The sequence below is a fragment of the Rhinopithecus roxellana genome, chromosome 5 (assembly GCF_007565055.1).
Source record: "Rhinopithecus roxellana isolate Shanxi Qingling chromosome 5, ASM756505v1, whole genome shotgun sequence".
NCBI classification, from domain to species: Eukaryota; Metazoa; Chordata; class Mammalia; order Primates; family Cercopithecidae; genus Rhinopithecus; species Rhinopithecus roxellana.
In genome coordinates, this window is record NC_044553.1 from 18,876,760 (window position 1) to 18,904,203 (window position 27,444).

Genomic DNA, 27,444 nt, shown 5'->3' on the forward strand with positions numbered 1-27,444 from the left:
AAAGTGGGTCAGATTTTAAATGAAGTAGATGAGCTTACTGTTTTAAAGAAAGCTGGAGTAAATCCTGTAAAGTGGAGACGTTTTTGGCAGGATATGCACCAGCTGCTTAGAACATACTTCTTGGTTGATTTTTGTATTTTTCATAGAAAAAACATAATTGCTTGTCTAGGGCAGATTTGTGATTATTGGACTCTTTTTACAGGGCACCATTATAGATGAGCAAAACTGTCGCCCAGGTGTGGCGGTGTTGGGGGTGGGTGGTGGGTGGCAGGTCCCAGCAGGGGTCTGTGGGAACCCACACTGTTGTGCTGTTTCAGAAGCTTGTGGAGGACGCCAGCCACACACCTGGCACTGCACCCCGCACGTGACATCCGCTATCTCATTTTCTCCTCCTCAAATGTTCAGCTGTTTTCATCACAGTGAAGCGGCATGGTTCCCATTACAGCTGGATAAACATGAAGGGGCATTTAGGGACCAGAGGCAGGAGGTCTGCATTGATCTCAAGCTAAGCCAGAAAAATAAATAAAAGGAAATCTATTGACTCATGTGAAAAGCCCATCAGGTAATATGAGCTTTAGTCATGGCTGGACCCAGGGTTTACAGAAATGTGGCTGGGACTTCCTTGCTTTCTCTTGCCATCTCTTACTTCGGTTTCACTCTGAGTTGACTTAAATCTCAGGCAGGTCTTTCCTGATGGCAGCACATGTGGCCCCTGGCAGCTGCAGCTTTCGTGGTCCTTGGTGCCTGCGAACCCAGTCACACCAAACTTCATGGAAGGATTTGACTAGCCCTGCTTGGGTCATGTGCCCAATCCAGGACCGATCACTGTGTCCAAGAAGCAGAGTCTTTTCTCCTGTCCTATAACATGGTCATCACACAGCATTGGGGTAGGGCTAGTGATAGACAACTTCATTAGTTTGGTGTGGTCCCCAGAAGCAAAGAGGTGTTCTATTGCAGGATGGGGCACAACTCTAGAAGCCCTCTTAAGTGGCCTAGATAATTTTGTCAGTCTTTGCCTTTTTCTCCTGAACCCAGACTTTTGAGATGGCATTTGCTCACAGGCAAATGAAGTGCTCCTCAGTCCCTGCCATGGTTCTCTCTTAGCCTTGTTCTCCTTTCTCTCGGGGTCAGCGGAGGAAGGAAGTCATGTTCACGGTGTGGGCTGTGCTTAGGTGAAAGGCCATTCTAAGAGCAATTCTTTGGGCCTGTGTTCTTGTAGGATGCCCAGTTGCCCAAGTCCAGGTTGGCTCAGGTAATTCAAGGGGGTGCTGTATCTCTGCTTTGGGCTTTGGAAGCACAGCAGGATGTGAGGGTTTCTACCGAGTTCAAGCATGGGAGAAACCAACAAGTTACCACGCTAACTGCTGCGTCAGTCCTTCCTACTGCATGATGAGCTACCCCAAAGCTGAGTAGTTTGAAACTGCCCTTTTAATAAGTTCATAGATTCTGCAGGTCAGGGATTTAGACAAGGCACGGTGGACATAGCTTTTCTCAGTTCCACGGTGTCTGGGCCTCACCTGGGAAGACTTGAAATCTGGAGGCTGGAGTGATCTGGAGGTGTCTCATTCATGTGTCTGGCCTGGGGGTGGATGACTTGAAGATGAGGACAACAACTTGGAGCATCTGCCTGTGGCCTCTGCAGCTTAGCGTCCATACCATGGTGGCAGGCATATTTCTTCCTTGGCCCCAGGGCTCCCAATGCAAGAGTTCTAGCAAACCCAGCAGGAGCTGTGCTGCCTTTGAGGATCAGCCTCAGAAATCCTAGAGCATCACTCTGAAGGTACTCTGTTGGCTGAAGCAGTTAGAGACCTACCCAGGTTCAAGGGCAGAGAGATAAACCCCACCGCTCACTGTCAAAGAATTTGGGGGCCTTATTTAAAACCTCTTCACACCTCTATAACTGCAGGTAGGTGACACTGCTAGTGACAAAGGGCCACTGTGCAGAGGGATCAGAGACAACTCAAGTGAGGAGAGGGCATGTTCCATAGTTTGGAGAGAGCATATTGGGAATGGGGCTCTTCAGCCCAGCTTTGGACATTGGTGTGCATCAACTGTTGGGCACTGGGCCTAGAGCAGGCTTTGGTGTCAGAGCCGTGGTGTAGTCACTGAGTGTCCTTGGTCAGTTAATTGATTATAGCTTTATGGAGATAAAATTAACATGCAATAAACTGAACATATTCAAATGTACAACGTGATGAGTTTGTTTAAATTTATATATATTTTTAAAGATGGTATCTTGCCATGTTGCCCAGGCTGGTCTTGAACTGGGCTCAAGCAGTTCTCCTGCCTTGGCTTCCCAAAGTGCTGGGATTACAGGTGTGAGCCACCATGCCTGGCCTAATGTGATGAGTTTTGACATGTGAATGCATCAGCAAAACCACCCCGACAGTAAGATAATGAACACATCTGGTAGATCCAGATCTAAGTGTCCTCAGAATGTACAGTCTCAATCTCTGGGGCAAGTGTAAGACCCCACCATGGCCCAGCAGAATGGAGTAGGCCGATGCCTGTGATGCACCAGCCTGCCCTCTAGCAGCCGATCTGAGATGGGACATGAACCAGGGCCATCTAGGGGGACTTCTGCACACAGGTCTTGGCACTGGCTTTTGCCAGAGCTCTTGTCATTGGAAATTGAGTAAATAGAGCAAACCCATCGGAAGACCTGATTACAAATACCACAGCCTTTGAGAAGGATTTATTTCAGGGACCAGAATCAATTTTAGGAATCTGGCATCCTAAATAGGTAAATAAATAAATAAATCTGGCAAGAAGTTAGGGCTTCTAAGAAACAAAGAGCCATCCAGACCAGGTTGAGATGTTACAACAGTAAGCTTAAAATAAATGAGACCTGGATGAGATAAGCTTTATAAGGTTTTTTTTTTCTTCTTTTTTGTAGTTGATCTTTGAACAGTGTGCAGGCTTGAGGATGAGGGGTACTGACTATCCCCCTTTGCCCCTGCACCACAACATGCAGTTGAAAATTTCAGTATCACTTTTGACTCTCCGGAAACTTAATTGCTAATAACCTACTCTTGACTGAAAGTCTTACTGTTAACATAAACAATGTGTATTGTATACTGTATTCTCACAATATGGTAAGCTAGAGGAAAGAAAATGTTATTAAGAAAATCATAAGGAAGAGAAAATGTGTTCACTGTTTATTAAGTGGAAGTAGATCATTACAAAGGTCTTCATCCTTGTCATCTTCATGCTGAGTAGGCTGAAGAGGAAGAGGGAGAGGAGTGGTTGGTCTTGCTGCCTTGGGTGGCAGAGGTGAAAATCCACAAATAAGTGGGCCTGCGCAGTTCAAACCTGTGATATTCAAGGGTCAGCTGTACTGCAGTCTGCTACAGCAGATCAAAATGCACAAAGACAGCAGTACAGAGCAGAAATGACTTTGTGCATTTGAATTAGGGATGAGAATAACTGTGAGGTACTCCCTCAGGAGTCGAAGGAAAGAAGTCAGTGGTGAGAAAGAAAGTGCTAGAAATGGATTACAGAGAATGGAAATCCAAACCAGGAATCCCTGCAGATAGAACCCTTCCCCCAAGACAGAATAGGAGCATTGATCAAAGATTTATAATGAATGAAGGCTTTTCGGGAGGTTTGAAACAAATCTCAGTTTTCAGCATAAAAGGCTTACTCTGTTCTAGTCAGAGTGAATTTACGTGGACTCACAATTAGATTTATTCTGGCAAAATTTGTGAATTATAAGGTTAAAAAAATTATACTAGTATTCAGACAGACAAAATGGGCTACTCAAAAGAAATGAAAATCTGGGAGGCCACAGAGTCATCTGTGATACGGAGTCCCAGAAGACAGTGGAGCCAGGACTCCAGTGCTGGGAGGAGAAGGGGTTGTGCCCTAAGGATATGACACTCAGACAAGTTGTTGTTCAAGAGTACAGGCGACTGAGGGGTGCTTTTAGCTACCTAAGAGGTTAGAGATTATATACCCTGGTTGCCTTTATTCTGGGAAGGATTGCTTGAAGACATCACTGCAGTTTATTCTGAGCTGAAGCAAAATTAAGAGATTGAGAATAGGGAAGTCATGACATAAAGAGCTGGTTAAGCTGGGGCGCAGTGGCTCACGCCTGTAATCCCAGCACTTTGGGAGGCCAAAGCGGGCGGATCACCTGAGATCAAGAGTTCGAGACCAGCCTGCCCAACATGATGAAATCCCATCTCTACTAAAAATACAAAAAATTAGCCGGGTGTGGTGGCATGCACCTGTAGTCCCAGCTACTGGGGAGACTGAGGCAGGAGAATCGCTTGAACCTCCCGGGAGGCGGAGATTGCAGTGAGCTGAGATCACACCACTGTACTCCAGCCTGGGCAACAAGAGAGAAACTCCTTCTCAAAAAAAATTAATAAATAAAATAAAAATAAATTTAAAAAGCTGATTAAAACGGTTGAACAGAGTGAAGTCTAACTGATACAAATATAATCACATATGGAATAGAATTAAGAATTAAGGGAAGATCAAAGATCTAAATTTAAGAGCTAAAACTATCAGACTCTTAGAAGCAAACATAGGTGTGAGTATTTGTGTTCTAGGTTTAGGCGATAGTTTCTTACATATGGTACCCAAAGCATAAGCAACCAAAGAAAATAACAGATAAATTGGACCTCATAAAAATTAAAAACTTTGGTGTTTTAAAGGATACCATCAAAAAAGTAAAAATACAACTCATATGATGGGAGAAGACTTCTTTAAATCATATATCTGGTAAGAGACTTGTATTTAAAATATAAAAAGAATTTCTGTAACTCAATAATAGAATGACATTGACCTCAATTAATGGATAAAGGACTTGAACAGTGTATTAGGGTACTCTAGAGGGACAGAACTAATGGAATATGTATATAATAAAATACATATTATATATTGTATGTATATCAAAGGGAGTTTATTAAGTATTAACTCACATGATCATAAGGTCCTACAATAGGTTGTCTGCAGGTTATGGAGCAAGGAGAGCCAGTCAGAGTTCCAAAACTGAAAAACTTGGAGTCCAATGTTTGAGGACAGGAAGCATCCAGCACGGGAAAAAATGTAGGCTGGGAGGCTAGGCCAGTTTCTCTTTTCACATTTTTCTGCCTGCTTTATATCCTAACCTCCCTGGCAGGGTTAGGATTATGCCCACCTAGGTTAAGGGTGGGTCTGCCTTTTGCAGCCCACTGACTCAAATGTTAATCTCCTGTGGCAACACTAACAGACACACCTAGGATCAATCCTTTGTATTCTTCAATCCAATCAAATTGACACTCAGTATGAACCACCACAGATAGTTCTCTAAAGAAAATATACAAATGGAAAATAAACACATACAGAGATGCTCAACATCATTAGTCATTAGGGAAATGCAAATCAAAATTACAATGAGGTAACACCTCGCTTCTGCTTGTATGGTTATAGTAAAAAAGATAGCAAGTGTTGGCGAGGATTTCTAATTCTCACACACTGCTGTTGAGAATGTAAAATGGTGCAGTTGTTGAAGAAACAGTCTGGAAGTTCTTTAAAAGTTTAAGCAGAGAATTACTGTATGACTTAGCCACTCCACCTCATACAAACCCAAAAGAAATTAAAACATTTATACACACAAAAACTTGAATATGAATGTCCATGGCAGCATTGTTGACAATAGCTTCAAAGTGGAAACAACTCAAATGACTGTCAATTTGTCCATTAAATAAAATGTGTACATTCATACAATAGAATTTTATTTGGCAGTAAAAAGGAATGAAACACCGATGCCTGCTACAGCGTGTGTGAACCTTGAATATATAAGTGAAAGAAGCCAGACACAGAAGATCACATATTATATGATTCTGTTAATGTGAAATACCCAGAATAGGCAAATCTGGAGACGGAAAGATTAATGATTTCTTAGGCCTGAGGGAGGGGAAGGACAGAGGGGAATGGAAAGTGATTGCAAATGGTTAGGGAGTTTCTTTTTAGGTGATGAAACTGTTCTAAAAATGTGAGTGCATGTAATTCTGTGAATACACTGAAAACAATTGCATACGTTAAATGGGTAAATTGTATAATATGTGGATGATAGCAAAAAAATGTTATAAAAAGGGAAGATGTAAAACATAAATTATAATGCTTTAATAGTAATTTAAGTTTATGAAACGTTTACAAATCAGAAGTGGAAAGGGATGTGGGAGAAAAAAAGATGCTAAATTCTTACTTGTACAAAAGAGAAAATAAAATTGTTCTTGACTTCGATAATCAGAAAACTGTATAGAGAGTAAAGGTTGTTTCTTAAGATGGTAAAGATAATTTACTAGTAGAATAGCCTACCCAATTACTGAAGATGAAAAGATGATAAGCCTAATGAAATGTAACTCACATAGGCTGGGCACAGTGGCTCACGCCTGTAATCCCAGCACTTTGGGATGCTGAGGTGGGAGGATCACAAGGTCAGGAGATCGAGACCATCCTGGTTAACATGGTGAAACCCCATCTCTACTAAAAATACCAAAAAAAAAAAAAAAAAAAAAATTAGCTGGGCATGGTGGTGGGCGCCTGTAGTCCCAGCTACTCAGGAGGCTGAGGCAGGAGAATGGCGTGAACCAAGGAGGTTGAGCTTGCAGTGAGCTGAGATTGCACCACTGCACTTCAGCCTGGTTGACAGCGTGAGACTCTGTCTCAAAAAAAAAACTCACATAGAACAATACAGAGAGAAAATGAACTAAAAACATGACAGAAGATCAACCATTATCAACTTTTACAATAAATATAAAAGTGTTAAAACCCTCAGTTGAAATGCAAGGACTTGGAAATGAGTTAAAAAGTTAATGTAAAAGCACAGGTAAAGATTTAAGCATCAAATGCAATTTAAAAGGTGGTAAAACTGGGATAATACTTACCATAGTGCTCCAAAAGTCTAGTATTCTTTTATTTACTCTTTCACTTATTTTAAAACTATTTCTTGAATATCCACTGTATAATAGGCACTAGGTTTGGAGTGGTGATGCTTGCTCTTCAGCTTCCTGTGTGGTGGAAGAGGCTAATATTAAACACAGAACAATTAAATGATTACAAATAGTGAGTGCTCCAAGGAAAAGAAAAATGTGCTATTGTGGTTTAGATTAAGGGACCCAGGAAAGCTTCTTTGAGGAAGTGGCACTTGGGGTGTGCATGCGAGTTAGGTGACTGCTGAGGAAAGTAACTTTCCAGATGGAGCTGCAGCATGTTCCAGAGGCCAGGATGTGGGCAAGAGATGGGATGCTGGAACTCATGAAAGCCCATGTGATGATGTGGTGCCCTCCTAGTTGCATTTTAGAGGAAGCCACAGGAGGCTCTAGGAAATCAAGAATGAGGGGTTCTAGTGCATTTGTGAGTTGCCTAACAAGGAATTCTGCCTCTCGACTCTTGGCTGGTTTGCTCACCCTGGTGGAGCCCAAGGCTCCTTTGTACGTGGAAGCACTTCAAGAAATGGCTGACCTGGCTATCCAGGAAGCACTGCCCTCTTGGTAATTCAGTGGGGGCATTGGAAAGTTGGGAGTAGGAGGCCAGTGAGCTCAATATCACTGTGGGTCCAGAAGGACCTTGGCTCAGGTGATTGAGCTTTCTGGGCAGGTTGTTTTGCTCTGAAGGGTCGTTGGCATTTGGGAAAGGGGTTCTTTGGGAAAGAATGCCATTCTGATGATGGGTCTAGGCCAAAAGAGAAGTATTTTGACTTTTTTCTCACCCCTAGACCTATGGTTGGTTGTTTGAGCTCTCTCTCTCTCGCTCTCTCGCGCTCTCGCGCTCTCGCGCTCTCGCTCTCTCTCTCTCTCTCTCTCTCTCTCTCTCTCTCTCTCTCTCTCTCTCTCCTATCTTGAGGGACATCTTGGACTTCTGTGAAATTCCAGAGGCCTCTGGAAGAGTGAAGGGCACCTGAATGTGAATAGCCCTGGGCATGTTGGAGGTCTTTGACACATTTGGAAGAACCCCTGATTCCAGAGCCATACAGGGCCAAGGATATGTTGTTTGCTCATCCTCTGAAAAGAGGACTGAAGGATTGCTTTATTCTTTTGTTAATTTGTTCATTTACTTCATTCTCTCATTAACTTATTCATTCAAAAACAATGACTAAACACCACCTGTGTTCCTGGTGCCCTTCTCAGCACAAGAGGTACAGAGGGGAGAGGGCTGTTCCCATCCTCAAACCCAGCAGCGGTGGGGACATAACCTCAGGCCCCCATAGGGTGTGCTTGGTGCTTTGGGGGAATGGGAGAGAGGTGACTTTGTGTGAAAGTGATGAAGGTGAATAGTGTGGGTTGCTAGTCACACAATGGCCTGGCCCCTTTGCATAGGTGGAGGAATTTCTGAAGTGTCTGAAGTTTCTCTTACTTCCTTGTCAAAGATGAAAAACCATCTGTCAAAAGAAACCATTCCCAGGATCCCGATGGGGGATTCCAGGTGCAGAGAAGCCCTCGATTTCTTTTCAGGCTTTTGTTTGCCCTGTCTTGCTCTGGTTAAAACATGAACACATTAATGAATTTCTTCCCCCAAGCTGTGTGTTTGGGGAATGTTCTTTTTGTTTTTCTTTTCCATCAATTTAGAAGGTAAAATTGTCAAGCTGCTGTAGGCTAGTGTAATCTTTTTCAGCAGTAGACTTCGCTGAAAAGTGGTGGTGAGAAGCATGTGATCATTCTAAGCACTGGCATTTGTTTTTTGAGGATTTGCTGAATGTGTCTTGGTGGGGCTCTGAGATGACTATCCTCCCTGTGAGTCCCACCACTGTCCTGATGGTGGTTACACACATACACCCTGACGTCCAGGCATGCAAGGGTGGCCTGTCTTGTCCACACCTCTTGAGGCAGGAAAGTGTGTCTCCCCCAAGTTCATAGGTTGAAGTCCTAACTAGGCCAGCACCTTAGAATGTGACTGTTTTTGCAGATAAGGTCTTTAAAGAGGTAATTAAGCTAAAATAAGGTGATGAAGGTGAGTCCCCTAATCTGATATGACCCGGTGTCCTTAGATGAAGAGGAAATTTGGACACAGACATGTACAGAGGGACAACCTTGTGAGGATAAGAAGGCGACAGCCACCTACAAGCCAAGGAGAGAGGCCTGGAACAAGTCCTTCCCTGGTGGCCCTCTGAAGAAACCAACCCCACTGACTCTTTGATCTTAGACTTCTAGACTCTGGGACTGTGAGAACTGAATTTCTTTCATTTAAGTGCATTGAATATTTATTAGAGGTTGAGACAAAGGTTTAAGGGTCATGCAAAATTAACCAGAAAATGTGGTGTTCTGCTTTATTTTCGGGATATCCTGTGGCAGCCAGTCTGAAGCATTTTTACTGGACTAGACTCAGCTTCTGCATGATGCTAATTGGCATTTTCTCTATTTCTTTGTGCATGTATGTGGTGGTCCAGCTTTGTTCTTCCCTGATGCAATGAATGTGCTTTCCCTTTTTTTCTCCCTCCATTTGGAAGCCAGCTTTCCCTGGAAGTTCTGCGCTGGTTCCTGGATGTGTGTGCCCAGCACGGTTCTTTCGTCCTGGGGGTGTTTATGGGACTGATGAGTTTTTGCATGCAAAAACATGTAAACACTCAGATGAGTTTCCCACTCCCTCTGGGAGAGCACCCACTGCAGAGCCGGCCACAGAGTCGGGGCGTGATGAGGGCTTGCAGAATGACAGTTGTCCTTTCCCAGTTGGTATGAGTGCAGTAGAAGCCTCGTTCTTCCTGGCTGGGAGTCTGGAGCTGCCATCCTCGAGTGTGGCTGGAAGGGGAGAGCAGTAGAAACCAAGGGAGGCAGTCCTCAGTGGGCCTGGGTTTCTTCATTTGTATGTTTCAATTTTTTCTCATTTCAAGGAAATCTTCCCTTGACTCTAGGACCTTCTAGCTGCATTCCTGTCTCTCTCCTCCCCAGACTTCTCCAAAGTTTGCGCCGTTTCCTCACCTCCCAAACATACATTCAACTCTCTCAAGTCTGGTTTTTGACTGCACCTGCCCCCAGGAGCACTCTCACTAAGAACTCCCCTCCCCGGCCCCAGCTGTGACTCCTTGTTGTTCAGTCAGCCCCTCCTTCCTGGGCACTCTGCTGTGTTGCAGGTGCCAAGCAACTCTGCCTCTCAAGACTTCACTTTCCCTGGTTCTTGGGATCTCATCCTCTGCTCTTCTCCTTGTAGCTCGGGCCTCTCTGTCTCTGTCTCTGTAGTGTTAGTCCCATCTCCTTTTATCTAGCCATGTGGTTTTGAGGTCTCTAAAGGATTGGTCTGGGACTAATGATTCCCGAATGCTGTGAGCTCTGAGGCGCTGGAATGCAGTATTCCCTTGCTTCTTGAGCTCCCAAGTCCGCACAGCCAGCAGCCAGCCTGACATCTCCACCTGGATGGTTCCAAAGCACCTGAAACTCAATTAGGCCAGAACTCACAATGCTTTCTTCCTACCTGGCCCTATTCCAGTGGTCCACAATTCAGTGACTGGTCCCCCCATTCATCCAGGTCAGTGAGAAATTATCCTCATAGCATTGTCCACTCTTCCTTGCTAGTACCTATCACATGTAGAATGTTTAATTCTTCTGTTCATTTGGTTAGTGTCTGCCTTCTAGATGGGCACTTACATTGTGGCAGTGCCCAACACACATGGGTTCTCAATAAATATTTAACTGAGTGAATATCTTTCAACTTCATCCATAGGCAGACATGCCCTGCTTGGTATCTACATGGCTGTAACCATGGATGGGAAGGTCCAGCCTGGCTTCCCTACCTGGCCTGCTGTATTCAGGAGTACATGGGTCGTACCTCCTTTCTAGTAGGGGGACAGAGTTTAGACTCTAAATTTCATCAGGTCTGTTTTCATTTGGGATCTTAATCATATATTTGTAAATGCACACGTGTGCGCACACACACTCACACCAGCCTCTAAACAAAAAACCCTTATTTTCCACCTTTCTTTGTAAGGAATTTACATGAAAAAGATGCCTTTTATAAAAATGACTTGGCCTTGGGGGAAGTTATTTAAAGAATGCAAACTTGGAGAGCAAAAGTTATTTTTTGCCTTTTGGAAAAAAAAAGAAAAAGCCATTATGTTTCAAGGATGTTGGATTTATGCAGCTGTGGAAAACTTCACCTGGCTGGGAATTCTTCTGCACATGTGGAGCTATCATTTCCAGTTAAGAAGGTGATTTTTCTATAAACAGATCTCTTGCTTTTGTTAAAGGAAAAAAAAGTGGTCACAAAGCAGTTTTCTTGGACCTGACAATTTCATTGGAAAGCATGTTGTTTGCAAGTGCATTTGTTCAAACTTGGTGCTACACCTGAAAACCTACTACCAGCTCATTGCTTGGCTTGGGTTTCCTTCTCTAGTACTTTTCCCACATTGACTCTGAATCTGTTAAGCACTGTCCCCAAGTTCTTAGATGTGGGTGATAGGTTGTTGAGAAATCTATGGTACACTTTGATACTCTAATTCCCGTCACAGGACACCCTATTGAATGGTTTTTGTTAAATGGCAACTGAGAATATAGGCCAATTTTCCTGACTATTGCAGTGTTCTGTAGTGTGGAAGTGTGTATTCAATATCCTGATATTTCTATGATGAAAAGAAGTCAATCCTTAGTTCTACACCTGGGAGGAGTCTTTGAATCTTGAATGAAATATAGGCAGTAGTTCAAGGCCTGACCCTTTCTATGTCAGTTTGTGTCTAGCCGGCAAAACTGGAACCATGCTAGGTATTTCTAACAGAGGGATTTAACACAGGGAATTGGTTATGTCAATGTCAGCGTCTGCAAAAGCAAAGGGGGAAACTGATGTAACCCAGGAGATAGGTATCATCCTAGGGCTAGAGAAATAAAAGGTGAATTTCCAGGATCAAAGAACATGAAGGAGGAGGCTGTGGGGCTGTGGCTTATACCTCTGAGGGGACAGACCATGGAGGGAGTACCCTGGTCTGTCCCTGGTGCCCTGGTGGCTGCACCTGTGAGGGAGCATGGGGAGGCTGGGTCCTGTAGTAGCCCAAGAGTTAGAGGCTGAAATCATAGTTGTCCAGTATGGTTGTCCCTACTGAGCTGAAAACACAAGGAACCCTATCTGCCCACCTCCTGCCTTTCATTCTCCCTCTAGTGCCCCCTGTTGACAGAACTCAGCAGGAAGCCAGCTGGCAAGGTGGTCTGGGAAATACATTAATAGTTAGGCTGCCAGCCCCAGAATCATAGAGCAGAGTGCAGAAGAGGGGCTGGGAGACAAGAGGCAGAATGGGAAATGGAGACCTTTCTGTTCAGTAAAACCTTCAAGGGCACCAAGTTGAGGCCTGGGTGAATATCTAGGGCTCCTGAGCCCCAGTCTGAAGATATTTTTATTATATCCCATGCTTTTTAAGAAGGTCAATGACACAAGACAGTTGGACATACAGGAGAATCCACATGCCTTACTATTTTTCATGCTGAGATAGTGGTGACTTTGGTGTCCTGAAAAAGCACTGGTATGGCTGGAGGCAGGAAGTAGAGGGACAGAAGGCTGATACACAGAAAGCCCAGTTGTTGTGGCAGTTGGTCTCTCTCCCAAGGAGAAGGACTCTTGCACTCTGCTTTCCATCTCGGTGAAAGACATTTGATTTTCATTTTCCCCAGCTATGTGAAATGTCGCTAATGTTTCACAGTTCAAATAGCTGGTTTTCACGGGCAGCCACATTTTGTTTTATTATGTTTCTGATGATTAAAATCTCCCCCTCCCCTGGACTGTTGGGATGTTAGAGTGGGATGTAGGGGAACCCCTCTTAAAACTGTTATTTTGAGGTAGGGTCTCATTCTGTTGCCCAGGCTGGAGTGCAGTGGCAAAATCATGGCTCAATGCATCATCAACTTCTGGGCTCAAGTGATCCTCCCACCTCAGCCTCCTGAGTAGCTATGACTACAAGCGCATGCCACCATCCCTAGCCTTTTTTTTTTTTTTTTTTTTTTTTTGCCTATGCTGGTCTCAAACTCCTAGGCTCAGGGGATCCTTCTGCCTTGGCCTCCCATAGCTCTAGGATTGCAGGCATGAGCCACTGCATCTGGTTCAAAACTGTTATTTTTGTATCAGTTCCAATTCATCTTTGTGTGATGGAGGGTGGCCCTAGGAGAGAAGTTCTTTCATGCCTCCTGCAGAGTAGGAAATATGGAAGGCAAGTTTTTGGTGAGTGTTCAGACTGGAGCTCTTGGCAGCTGGAGAATATGACCATTCAGACCTGTAGTGTTCATAAAAGCCATCCAAGTTTGCTGTTTGGTTTTGGGGGCATGCAAAATTTTCAAATCAGTACTTAGACCCTAATAATTAATAGCAATAATGGCAGTGCCATGAAGATGATAGAAATAAGACTAGTGGCATGATTTGGTTGCGTTATTATATATCTGACCCTGTGTTAGAGGCTGTGTGTGGGTCTCTTAATCCCACATCTACCTTAAGAAGGCAGAATGATTATCATCTTGTCTTATAGACAAGGAGACTCACCCACTGTCACCCTGTAAGTCCACGGGCAGATTCTAACCAGCTCTGTCAGATGTCAAAGTTGGGCACCTTACGACTAGCTTTGCCCCTTCCCGTTTAGTTGGAGGAAGTGACTCGTATTTCATTTCAGGACATTTATGTTAAGTTTCCTAAAACTGATCTTGTTATTAGGAATTTCAAAGAGTTTTAAATCATTCAATAAGTATGCCTATTGAATTACTACTATAAACCAGACAGTGCTGTGTTGGAATGGGTCCAAAGGTTAATGTTTGGGTCCCTGTAGTCTAGTCAAGAAGGCAGGTGTAGACTCTCGAAGTGCACGGTAATAGCTGTGTAGCCTGGAGGAGGAGAGCTGGGGGTAGGTGGCCAGGAGGCATTCCAAGGCCCCTGGGGGTTGGCTGTCCAGACCCCCCATCAGTGGTGGGATGGCTGGGGGAAACTGGGGCACACTGGGTGACCGCCAGAGTTCCAGTCTTCTGTTTGGTCTGTTCTGAGAGGTTTTGCCATTCCCACGGTTACTTCTAATTTATAAGTTTGAATTTGTTTTTGATGGGGCAGGTACAGAAAAAAAAGCATTATCTCTATCCACGTGTTCTATATAACAGCCAAGCCCTGGGGACCACAGACTCTTTGTACTTAAGGTGGGCTGCCCATTGGGGCCCTTCCTAGGTCATGCCACCCAGTGAAAAACAGGACCACCTGCCAACCAGTGCCATTCTGATTCAGGAAACGAAAGTCACCACCTCACCTCTTCCTGCCAACTTGGGCCACCTCTGTCATTGACCTTTCTTGGAGTTTTGTTCCCCCCACTCCCATCCTTCCCCCTTTTTCTTGGCCTCTCTTCTGGGTGCGATAATAGCTCTCCCTGGACCAAGGGACCTCTGAGGCTACCAACTTGGAACATACAGGATTGAACACTTTCTGGAATTCCCTTTGATGAGTATTTTAATTGTAGGCCCTTCGACATTATTGAAGGTTCCTATAGGATATAATTAAACAAAATTCATGATCGCATTTGCCATAAAATGATGTCGACAATTCTGCCTATTGTATCACCGGTTGGTCCCTCTGTGGAGTCTTCCTTGGTATTTTTATTTGGGAAGTTGGTGTTTGGAAAATATTATCTATCCATAAGGAATGGCATCGTTCCTCCTACTGGAAGAGAATGACAAACCTACAATCTGGCATGTTTCTTTTATTCCCCCCTCTGGTTTTAGAAAACTCAGAACCAAATTTCAGGGCAGAACGGATGGTGATAAGGATGCCTGGGCTGGAATCCCAGTCAACTAGGTTAGTGGTGTTGGGCACGATAGTTAACAAATCCCCTTTTGCCTCAGTCTGCATATCTATAGAATGGGATGTAGTCCTGACTCAGTGCTTGGTGGGCAGCTCTGTGCACATGGGGTTAGTATCTCTTATAATTTTTATCACAAGAGCTACCATGTTGACTTTTTGTTGGTATATTTTTATTTTATTTTCTTTTTTAACTTTTATTTTAGTTTCAGGAGTACATGTGCAGTTTTGTTACACAGATAAATCACATCGTGGGGGTTTGGTGTACTTATTATTTCATCACCTAGGTAAATAAGCATAGTGCCTGATAGGTAGCTCCCTTCTTTGTGGCCATGTGTACTCAGTGTTTAACTCCCACTTATAAATGAGAACATGGAGTGTTTGCTTTTCTGTTCTGTTGCTAGTTCACTTAGGATGATGGTCTTTAGCTGCATCCATGTTGCTGCAGAGGACATGATCTCATTCTTTTTTACGGCTGCATAGTATTTCCTGGTGTATATGTACCACATTTTGCTTACTAGTCTACGACTGATGGACATCTAGATTGATTCCGTGTTTTTGCCATCGTGAATAGTGCTGTGATGAACATACATGTGCATGGGTCTTCCTGTTAGAATGATTTATATTCCTTTGGGTATATACTCAATAATGGGTTGAATGGTAGTTCTGTGTTAAAATTCTTTGAGGAATTTCCAAACTTATTTTCATAGTAGCTGACACTAATTTACATTCCCACCAGCAGTGTATAAGCGTTTCCTTTTCTCTACAACCTCGCCAGCATCTGTTAGTTTTTTATTTTTTAATAAATAGCCATTCTAACTGGTATGAGATGGTATCTCATTGTGGTTTTGATTTGCATTTCTCTGATGATTAGCGATGTTAAACAATTTTTCATATGCTTGTTGGCCACGTGTACATCTTCTTTTGAAAAGTATCTGTTCTTGTCCTTTGCCCACTTTTTAATGGGATTGTTTTGTGCTTGTTAACTTGCATTCCTTATCGATTCTGTATATCAGACATTTGTCAGATACATAGTTTGCAAATATTTCCTCCCAGTCTGTGGGTTTTGTGTTTATTCTGTTGATAGGTTCTTTTGCTACACAAGAGCTCTTTAGTTTAATTAGGCCCCATTCGTCAATTTTTGGTTTTGTTGCAATTTCTTTTGGCATCTTTGTCACAAAATCTTTGGTAAGGAGGGCCTATGTATAGAATGGTATTTCCTAGGTTTTCTTCCAGGGTTTTTATGGTTTTAGGTTTTACATTTAAGCATTTAATCCATCCCGAGTTAATTTTTGTATATGGTGAAAGGAAGGGGTCCAGTTTCAATCTTCTGCATATAATTAGTTATTTCAGCACCATTTATTGGATAGGAAGTCCTTTCCCTAATGCTTGTTTTTGTTGTCTTTTTCAGAGATCAGGTAGTTGTAGGTGTGCAGCTTTATTTCTGGCCTTTCTATTCTGTTCCATTGATCTATGTGTCTGTTTTTGTACCATGCTGTTTTGGTTACTCTAGCCTGGTAGTATATAAACTCTGGTAATGTCATGCCTCCTGCTTTGTTCTTTTTAGCTTAGAATTGCTTTAGCTATTCAAGCTCTTTTCTGGTTCCATATGAATTTTAGAATAGTTTTTTCTAATCCTGTGAAGAATGTCTTTGGTAGTTTGATAGGAATAACATTGAATCTATAAATTGCTTTGGACAGTATGGATATTTTAACGATATTGTTTCTTCCTATCCAAGACCATGGAATGGTTTTCCATTTGTTTGTGTCATCTCTGATTTCTTTGAAAAGGGTTTTGTAGTTCTCACTGTAGTGATTTTGCGTGTCCTTGGTTAGCCTTATTCCTGGGTATTTTATTTTTTGTTGTTGTTATTGTTAGTGGGATTGCATTGATTTGGCACACATCTTGGATATTGTTGGTATGTGGAAATGCTACTGGTTTTTGTGCATTGATTATGTATCCTGAAACTTTGCTGAAGTTGTGTATTAGATCTAGGAGCTTTTGGGGGCAGAGACTATGGGATTTTCTAGTTGTAAAATCATAATATCTGCAAGCAGAGATGGTTGAACTTTACTCTCTTCCTATGTGATGCCTTCTATTTCTTTCTTTCTCTTGCCTGAATGCTCTGGCTAGGACTTCCAGTACTATGTTGAACAGGAGTCATGAGAGTAGGCATCCTTGTCTTGTTACCATTCTCAAGGGGAATGCTTTCGGCTTTTGCCCATTGAGTATGATGGGCGGTGGGTTTGTCATAGATGTCTCTTACTATTTTGAGGTATGCTCCTTCAATACCTAGTTTGTGGAGGGTTTTTAACATAAAGGGATGTTGAATTTTATCAAAAGCCTTTTCCTGTATCTATTGAGATGATCATATGGCATTGGGTTTTATTTCTGTTTATATGATGAATCACAATTATTGATTTGCATATGTTGAACCAACCTTGCATCCCAGAAATTATTTATGCAACCAGGAATTTATTATGCAACCAGGAATAAAGCCTGGTTGATCATGGTGAATTAGGTTTTGATGTGTTGCTGGATTCAGTTTGCTAGTATTTTGTTGAAGATTTTGCATCTGTGTTCATAAAGGACATTGGCCTTGAGAGACAGAGAGAGAGAGTGTGTGTATGTGTGTGTGTCTGCAAGGTTTTGGCATCAGAACGATGCTGACCATATAGAATGAGTTAGGGAGGAGTCCTTCCTCCTTCATATTTCATAATGCTTTCAATAGGAATGGTACCAGCTCTTCTTTATACATCTGATAGAATCTGGCTGTGAATCTGTCTGGTCCTGGGCTTTTTCTGGTTGGTAGGCTTTTTATTACTGATTCAATTTTGGAACTTGTTATTGGTCTTTTCAGGGATGCAGTTTCTTCCTGGTTCAATCTTGGGAGGATGGATGTTGCCAGGAATTCATCAGTTTCTTCCAGGTTTTCTAGTTTGTGTGCATAGAGGTGTTCATAGTAGTCTTTAAATGTTTTTTGTATTTCTGTGGGGTTAGTGGTAATGTCCCCTTTGTCATTTTTATTTGGATCTTCTCTCTTTTTTTCTTTATTGGTCTAGCTAGAGTTCTACCAATCTTATTTACTCTTTCAAAGAACAAAGCTCTGGTTTTGTTGATCTTTTGTATAGTTTTTTCATGTCTCAATTTCATTCAGTTCAGCTGTGATTTTTGTTGTTTCTTGTCTTCTGCTGGGGTTGAGGTTGGTTTGCTCTTGTTTTTCTAGTTCCTCAAGGTGTGATGTCAGATCATTAATTTCATATCTTTCTAACTTTTTTGGTGACAGCATTTGGCATTTAAACCTTCATCTTCTGCTTTAACTGTTTCTCAGAGATTTTGATATGTTATATCTTTGTTTTCATTAGTTTCAAAAAAATTCATTGATTTCTGCCTTAATTTCATTGTTTATGCAGAAGTCATTCAGGTGCAGCTTGTTTAATTTCCATGTAATTGTATGGTTTTGAGTGATCTTCTTAGTATTGATTTCTATTTTTGTTGCACTTTCCTGAGAGTGTGACTGGTATAATTTTGGGTTTTTATGAATGTGCTGAGAATTGTCTTATGGCTGATTGTGTGGTAGATTTTAGAGTATGTGGCATGTGCAGATGAGAAGAATGTATGTTCTGTTGGTTTTGGGTGGAGAGTTCTGTAGTTGTCTGTTAGATCCATTTGGTCAAGTGTCAAGTTCATGTCCTGAATATCTTTATTAGTTTTCTGCCTTGATGATCTATGTAATACTGTCAGTAGGATTTTGAAGTCTTCAGTTCTTACTATGTAGTTATCTGTGTCTCTTTGTAGGTCTCTAAGAACTTGCTTTATGAATCTGCTTCTGTGTTGAGTGCATATATATTTGGAATAGTTAAGTGTTCTTGTTGAATTGAACCCTTTACCATTATGTAATGCCCTTCTTTGTTTTTTTAAAAAAATTATTGTTGGCTCAAAGCCTATTTTGTCTGAAATTAGAATAGCAATTCTTGCTTTTTTGTTTTGTTTTGTTTTCCCTTTACTTGGTAGATGTTTCTCCATCCCTTTACTCTTAGCCTATGGGTGTCATTGTGTGTGAGATGGGTCTCTTGAAGACAGCATACAGTTGTGTCTTGCTTCTTTATCCAACTTGTCACTTTGTGGCTTTTGATTGGGGCCTTTAGTTCACATTCAAAGTGAATATTTGATATATACAGATTTCATCCTGTCATGTTGCTAGCTAGTTATTATATAGACATGACTGTGTAGTTGCTTTATAGTGTCAATGGTTTGTCTACCTAAGTGTGTTTTTGTGGTGGCCGTTAACAGTCATTCCTTTCTGTATTTAACAGTCCCTTAAGGACATCTTGTAAGGCAGGTTTGGTGGTATTAAAAACCCTTAGCATTTGCTTTTCTGAAAAGGATCTTATTTCTCTTTTACTTATGAAGCTTAATTTGGCTGGATATCAAATTCTTGATTGGAGTACAGGCCTGTGATTTCTCCTGGCTTATAGAATTTCTGCTGAAAGGTCTGCAGTTAGCCTGATGGGGTTCCCTTTGTAGGCAACCTACCTCTTCTCCCTAGTTGCCTTTAATATTTTTTATTTTATGTCAACCTTGGAGAATCTGATGACTGTGTGTCTTGGGGATGGTCATCTTGTGTAGTATCTTTCAGGGGTTCTCTGTATTTCATGAATTTGAATGTTGTTCTTTCTACTGAGGTTGGAGAAATTTTCATGGATGATATCCTCAAATATGTTTTCCCTGTTGCTTGCTTTCTCTCCTTCTCTTTCAGGGATGCCAACAGCTCATCAGTTTGGTCTCTTTACATAATTCCATATTTCTTGAGGTTTTATTCATTCTTTTTTTCTTTAGTTTGTCTGACTGAGTTAATTCAGAGAACCTATCTTCGAACTCTGTGATTCTTTCCTCAACTTGGCGTATTCTGCTGTTAATACTTGCGACTGCATTATGAAATTCTTGTAGTGAGATTATCAGCTCCATCAGATCTTTTTTTTTTTAAAGACAGAGTCTCGCTCTTTCACCAGGCTGGAGTGTGGTGGTGTGTTCTTGGCTCACCGCAACCTCTGCCTTCTGGGTTCAAGTGATTCTCCCACCTCAGCCTCCCAAGTAGCTGGGACTACAGGCGTGTGCCACCACACCCAGCTAATTTTTGTATTTTTAGTAGAGATGGGGTTTCAGCATGTTGGCCAGGATGGTCTCAATCTCTTGACTTCGTGATCTGCCCACCTAGGCCTCCCAAAGTCCATCAGATCTTTCTTACAATGGCCGTTTCATCTTTTAGCTCCTATATCATTTTGTATTCCTTAGATTGGGTTTCAACTTTCTCCTGAATCTCAATGATCTTTATTGCTATCCATATTCTGAATTCTGTGCCTGTCATTTCAGCCTGGTTAAGAACCATTAAGAACCAACTAGTGTGGTCATTTGGAGGTAAGACACTCTGGCTTTTTGAGTTGCCAGTGTGTTTATACTGTATTTTTCCTGTCTGCGTGGGCTGATGTTCCTTTACTCTTTGAAGGTGCTGTCCTTTGGATGGGTTTTTTTTGATGCCCTTCAGCATTTGATTGTGGTATAAGGTGAGCTCCGCTGACTGGCTTCTATTCTGGAAGATTTCAGAGGGCTAAGACTCAGCTCAGCACCTATGGGCTCTGTGCTTTAACTCTGGGGTGCTGGTATGAGTTTCCCAACTTTGTTTTCTGGTCCTCTGCAGTTAGTAACCTGATGCACTGGAGAGGCTGAGGTGTTCCCGGTCTGCTGGCCCAACACTTTGATGTGGAGTGCTGGCCACAGCACTTCATAGGAGCGGTGGAAGTGGGATCTGTGCTTGCTCGTATGTGCCAGCAGCCATAGTGGCATGTCAGACTGCCTGTGCCTCAGCAGCAGTGGAGTCCCAGTGGAGGTGGGTAGGGCGGCGGGATGTGCTCTGCCATCAGTGGTACGGCAGTAGGGTGCACATGCATATTTGTGTTTTCAGGGAGGTGAAGTCTGCCTATACGTGTGTGCCAGCAAAGCAGTGGGAGGGATCTGTGGGTGAGTGTTTGCTGACAAAGCGGTGGGGCAGGCTGCTTGTGGGCTTTTCACATCAGTGGAGGCTGGTCTGCTGGAGGTCTCCAGTGGTTAGATGCAGTCTGCCCATGAAGGAGCTATGATGGGGCCCCCCTGGGAAGCACCCTGTTTGGGCATTGAAGGCAGTGCTGGAAGCTGGTGTGACCATGCTGGGACCCTAGGAGAGGCTGGCACATTGGGGGTGGTGCTCAGATCAGACTGTCCTCATCCTATGGTCAAGATCACCCTGGTCTGTGCAGGTCCAGCAGTCACCCAAAGGCTAAAGCCACCTAGAAGATCCTGGTGAGACTTGGGGGATGGGCATCCCTGGCCATGCTCCACTGTACCTGTTCCTACACAGAACCTTCTGGGCTCCACACAGGCTGGAGTCCTGCCCCTGTCACCTCTCAGCAGCTCTCCCTGCCAGCTCAAGCATTCATGTGGGTCGTGGGATCTCCTGCAGCTAGGATTTCAGAGGTCTGTGGCAAGAGCAGGCTACTCCTTGCCTGTACAACTCATCCATTCCCCAGGTCTTCCTTGGAAATGGCATTAGTAGGATTTGAGATGCAAGGATTCTTCTTGTATAGCAGGAAGTAAAGGAATTCTGAGAGGGGTTGTGGTTTTGAATTTTCAGGCCAAATATTTTTTGATCTACCTATTGTTTTTCCCTAATAAATACCTGGATACTGTATCCTTTCTAAACTGAAGGAGTATCTGTTCCATACAGAGCTTTGATAATTCACAGTTGAGATAGTTTATTCTGTTTTTTGGGTTTTTTTTATTAGTTTTCAAAGTGGAGAACTAGTAACTACAATGACAGTTTATGTATTTGCTCAACATTTTTAGTAGTCCCCAAACTTGTAGAGTAAATTATAATTTGAAGATTCCAAAAGTACATTTCTGTCTTTTTCTCTTCATCTTGTTCCAGAAGGATTTGAGGTATCTTACATAAATACATACAATTTTCTTTTCTAATGGATAACTGAGGCAAAGGGAGCGTAGATGTAAGAAAAATAATATGAAGCCAGAGACTGAAAATCTTCCAAGTCAGTACCAACTCCAGCAAGGTGCTGGCGAAAGAAACTGCTGGGCTTGACTTCAAGAATGATTCCTGGTGTCTGTGACAACAGGAGAAGGCTTGAGGCCTGACATGACTGCGATGTCCTCATCAGCGGGGCGAGAGCAACCCTTCATTCCCACAGCAGCTGGAGATGGCTGGTCATGAGCAGAGCTTGGAGCACTCCCCGGCTGACCACATGCCCACCCACCTGCACTTTGACCTCTCTGGTGAGGTCAGAATCCAGCACGTGTGTTATTCTGAAATTAGTGTTTTTCTTCTTACTTTTGAAGATGTTATCATCTGTGAATATTGGCATCTGTGCCACATTATCAAGCATATTTTTGCAGTTTAGGGAATTAAAGGTAAAAGTTTATTAGGGTTCTTTTCTCCCTGTAGGAAAAGGAATGATCATCAGAAATGATGGCTGTGGGTCTCTGCTGAGGGAGTGGCTGAGATCAGTGAGGGAGGAGAAGGCTAAGGTGCCCTCTAGCTTCCCACCCCTCAGTGCTCCTGTTCTTACTTGCCAGCACCCCAGGATGGACACTTGCATTGGAAAGGAATGCAAGTCCCCGGTGTCTTGTCTGCAGTTCCAAAATCCAGGGATTTCAACACTCATATTACGGCAAGCCCTGCCCTGCCCTGCAACATGGGCTGTTCAGCAAGCGTCATTATTCACCCCTTTACCCACTGCATGCATTTGTTTAGTGAGCATTTATTTCCCACCACCTGTGTGCCAGGGAATGGGGGAAAGGAAAGGCGCGAACGACAGTCACTAGTGGAAGCTTGTGAAAACCACAGCGCACCTTCTGGGCATGTGTTAACTCAGAGTGTGTCACTCTTTATGGCACCCTGTTAGGTTAACTCTCCAAGGCCTAGGGAGGCACAGGTCTTATTAGTTTTTCTTTATAAACTTGAAAGACACATACCCAGTACAGGATTTTTTTTTTTTTTTTTAGGAGGGAGTCTTGCTCTGTCACCCAAGCTGGAGTGCAGTGGTGTGATCTCGGCTCACTGCAACCTCTGCTGCCCAGGTTCAAGCAATTATCCTGCCTCAGCCTTGCAAGTGGCTGGGATTACAGGCATGCACCACCATGCCTGGCTAATTTTTGTAATTTTAGTAGAGATGGGGTTTCACCAGGTTGGCTAGACCGGTCTTGAACTCCTGACCTCAAGTGATCTGCCCTCCTTGGCCTTCCAGAGTGCTGGGATTACAGGCATGAACCACTGTACCCAGTGCAGTGCAGGATTTTGAAATGTTAAGTGTTCAGGAACAACCTGTCCCTCTGGTCTGGGAGTGATGGGCTACTTTTCTTAGAGAGCTCTCAGCTCTTACATGTTGATGCTAACTGGCTCCTAGAGAAGTATTCCTAATGTGTCCTTTGGGCCATGCTAGGAATGCAGTTATTTGTGTACTGGAACTTAAAAATATATGACAAGGTGTGAAAACAAGTACTGAACAGCCAACGTGGGGAGCATCTGCAGATGGTGACTCAGAGAAACGGGTTATCAACGCTGACTTTGAGAAGGGCCGTGGCTGCCATTTGGCTCATAACTGATCGCCTGGGAGAACGAGGGTGTGTTGGTTACAAAAGAGGTCCTGCTTGGGTGGCCCATCACCTCTGCAGCTTTAAAATGGAAACAAGGTGGCTCTTCACAGATTCCAGGCTGGTCAGGTCAGAGATAACCTGGCTGGTGAGTGTGGGTGTGGGTCAGTAGATTTTCCACCAGTGGCCTCTTTCATTCTGCCAGTGTGCAAAGGCAGAGCTACCTAGGACCTTGATTTTGTCTTAGAGTGGATGCTCTCTTCTCTTATTCCATCACTGAGGCCCAGAAGGCTTGAGGGGAGATGGGCCTGGCTCTGAGGGAGGAGGCCCATCCTGCAGGCTGAGAAGACTTCATTTTGCAGTTTTGTGATAAATCAGATGGCATACTTTTCTCCTTCGAGGGCTTCTGTTTTATCATTTAGAGTTTAAAAGTGATGCTTGTGTTTTTCTCAAATTCAATGATATTTCTTTAAAATACAGTAATACCTGCATATTATATAAATTTGGAAAATACAGAGGAAAATAGGGAAATGAAGATCACATATCACTATTCATATTTTGGTTCTTCCTAGGTGTTTTAGTATTTATTTTCCTTTGGGGCCTGAAGATACTTGTATGTAAGATTTTTGCAAAATCGTGATCTAACTATGTATGCAGATTTATATCTGCTTCTCTCTAGATCGCTGAGTCATCTTCATAGTATGATTTTAATGGCTGTGTACCTTTTTACTGTTGCTGGTGTTATCTGTAGTTGTATATTTCTATTTTTTGCCCTTTTTTGTGATTGTAATTGTGTTGTATAGCACATTTTTGTTTATAAATTATGACCCATATCTCAGATTATTTCATAATATAGTAGTTACCTCTTATCTGTGGTTTCACTTTCCATAGTTTCATTTACTCACGGTCAACCAGTGATTAAAAATAGGTGAGTACAGTACAATAAGATATTTTGAGAGAGAGACCTCATTCACATAACTTTTATTACAGTGTATTGTTATAATTCTATTAGTTATTGTAAATCCCTTACTATGCCTAATTTATAAACGACACGTTATCGTAGGTATGTATGCATAGGACGTAACATAGTCTAGTAGATGTAGGGTTGGGTACTGTCTGTGGTTTCAGGGATCCACTGGAGGTCTTGAAACATAGCCCCTACAGATAAAGAGGGCCTACTGTATCCACTTGTGGTCCTGGAAAGATTTGGGTCACTTTATGAAGCCAGTTGGTGCATATGTAGACTGTGTGTAGCAGACATGTGTCCATATAGGCTAGTGCTAACATGGAAATAACTATCAAATGAAAGAAAAGCCTTCCTGTTTATATTCGGATTCTGAAAATGCATGCGGTTCATATTAATCTGTTGTGTTGGTCAGAGCTGTTTCTGTGTACAAAGACTATGGCAGCTTTGGACCTGTTGGTGTGGGCTCTTTAATAACAATAGCTGTTTATCAGAGTAAGATTTTATAGGGATATAGATTATCTAAAGAATCAGTGGAGAATTACTCACACATTTACTACTAATCCTTCCCTATTGTAAGGAAAGGGAAGATTTACATTTTAGCCTGGATGTAGGTCGTATGACTTTTCTTCTGATTATGTATTTTTTTAAAAAGCATAGTTTTTTATGCCTACCAACATTTATGGCTCCTGATTCCTAAGTCCGAGAAGAGTTATTGGGATTCCTGCCCCCAGGGCAGTGTCCTGTCCCCTCCGCCCAGCTTCCTTGGTCCAGTTATCCACCCTGGGTGTGGCCTTTCAGACCCCTGCCCGCTTGGTCCAGGCCTCCTCCTCTTTGCATACTTGCATGGCTCTCTATGCTCCTCTGAAGGAGTGGATTTTCTCTTCTGCGCCCCTCAGCCCCATTGGCCTCCCCGGCTGTGGTGGCAGTTGGGTGTGGACCCCTCATCTGGCCTCATAGCTCTTACCCTTTTGTTGGTTCAGCTCCACCCCACATGAGTGAACTCGAGGCACTCACGTGACGGTGGAGGTTGCTGGGCGCTGGGCCCCAGCTAGGCCTGTCAAGACGGACCACTCTTTTGGGCAGGCTTGACAGAAGGCCTGTTCGCTGCATGGTTTTGGAAGTCAGTAAGCCAAGGACTGCACAAATGTCTCCATCATTTTCTAGAAAAGAAGAAGCCGAGGCGGGGCAGGCCTTCGCGGGACTGGCGGGAGCGGAGGAACGCTATCCGGCTCACCAGCGAGCACACGGTGGAGACCCTGGTGGTGGCCGACGCCGACATGGTGCAGTACCACGGGGCTGAGGCCGCCCAGAGGTTCATCCTGACCGTCATGAACATGGTGAGTCCGGAGCTGGGGTCCTGACATGGGGGGCTCTGTTCTCTCCTTGATGAGAGATCTGGAAGTGGGTGCTGTGTCCTCGTCTCCTCAAGTGAGGAAGACACTGGGTTAGGGGATAGGGGAACATAGCCTGGTGATTCCAGGCATTGAGGAGGGTAAGTAACTGGGGGACATCCCAATGGGAGAGCGCCTGCCCTCGACTCCACACTGGTGTGGTGTTGAAGTGCCTAGATCTGCTCAGTGATGGGGCCACTTGTTACCAGAAGGCTTCCCAAAAGCTTTGTGGTGCATCAGACCCAGTCCAAGGGGCATTCAAGGTCATGTGAATCCCAGACCCTGCTCCAAGGAGTCCATAGTCTAGCAGGAGGAACAAATTCCAACTTCTATGGAAAACAGAGCTTACTGTATGGTGAGAAGTGGGGAGAGAGGTTGCCTAGTTGAGGGAACCAAGGAAGGAGTGAGGATGCCCACGTCTGTCTACGTCTGATTTGTCAAATGGGGATGGAGGGAAACCTTTAGATGGGGATGGGTGGGTGGTGAGGCCTTGCTCCTCAAATGTTAGACCCTGAAGAACCTTCAAAGGCATCCCAGCTTTACCCATCCATTCATTTTCCCAGGTGTTTTTAAGGACTAAGTCATATGACATGGCAAGAGCGGGGAGCCATAAGGATGTAGGAGATGTAGATAGGGCTGGGTGAGGGAGGGAGGGCCAGGCATCTTGAGGAGCAGGGGCTCTACCCTGAGAAGTGGGATCACTGAAGGGAAGGGGAGCATTGTGCTGAGGTTGATGTTAGGAAGAATAGCCCAGCAGCTGCGTGCAGGGTGGATTGGAATGGGAAGCAGTGTTGTGGAGCATTGGGGCTGGAGCAAGTGTGGGAGACATTGGAGTGGGAATGGAGGAAGGGATGGCCTAAGAGGAAGGAGCTTCAGGAATTGGTGACTGGCAGGATGTGGGGGTTAGAGAGGCAGGAAGAGGAGGCAAGAGAAATCCAGGCTACTACACCCAGGCTTCAAGCCGGGCCTCGGGGTGGGCGGTGGAGCCATTGGCTGAGAAAAGGAGGAGCAATGAGTTTGGGGCCACAGCAAAGAGTTTCCATTCTGGACAAACTGAATTCAAGGTGGAAATCAGGACAGAGGTCTTGGTGGGAAAGAGGGACCTGGGCTTTTCAGCCTATAGCTGGCAGCTGAAGTAGGAGAGTGAGCAGCACTGCCTGGCTGAAATGTATCAGTGAGTAGAGAAGCTGTCCAAAGACAGCCCATGGAGCACCAGCCCTGGGGGGATGGGGCAGCGACTGGGAGGAGGTTGTCCTGAAGAAGGGGTAACAGGTGCGAGAGGAGACTGGTTAACAATGCCAGATGGAATGGCATTAGGGAGTGTTGTCGTTAGATGCTTAATGAGGACAAACTGAAAAGTGAAGGGGAAGTGAGAAGTAGAAACAGCTACAACTCAGCTGTAGAAACAGCCAAGTTGCTGATCTTGGCTAAAGTAGAGAAGAGAGAAGCCTAGTAGGGTGGAATCTGGGTTAAGGGGAACTTTGTAGAGGGAAAGGGATATGAAGGTTCTGAGTATGAGGTTTAGCCTCAGGCCTGGGCCAGCCTCCTGCCCAGCCACTCATAACCTAGAAGAACCTCTGTCAGCCTGCTTCTTATCAGCAGGTCAGGGATTTAGCTCCGGCCACAGTGAGTACGCGGTGCCTGGCCACAAATGGTCAGGCTGCTTATGGAAGGGAGTGACGCGAGAGGACAGGGCAAGGTTAAACGATATGGGTGCAGTGGGG

General features: G+C 43.8%; 1 protein-coding gene across 2 annotated transcripts in view; it reads left to right on the forward strand.

Moving 5' to 3' along the window:
- Window positions 1-27,444, forward strand: part of ADAMTS17 (ADAM metallopeptidase with thrombospondin type 1 motif 17) — a 365,163-nt gene that overhangs the window by 33,420 nt on the left and 304,299 nt on the right. For both annotated transcript variants that reach the window (XM_030931256.1, XM_030931257.1), the window contains exon 4: window positions 25,494-25,666. In XM_030931256.1, the coding sequence (XP_030787116.1) occupies window positions 25,494-25,666 (173 nt within the window). The remainder of the gene's footprint in view (window positions 1-25,493; window positions 25,667-27,444) is intronic.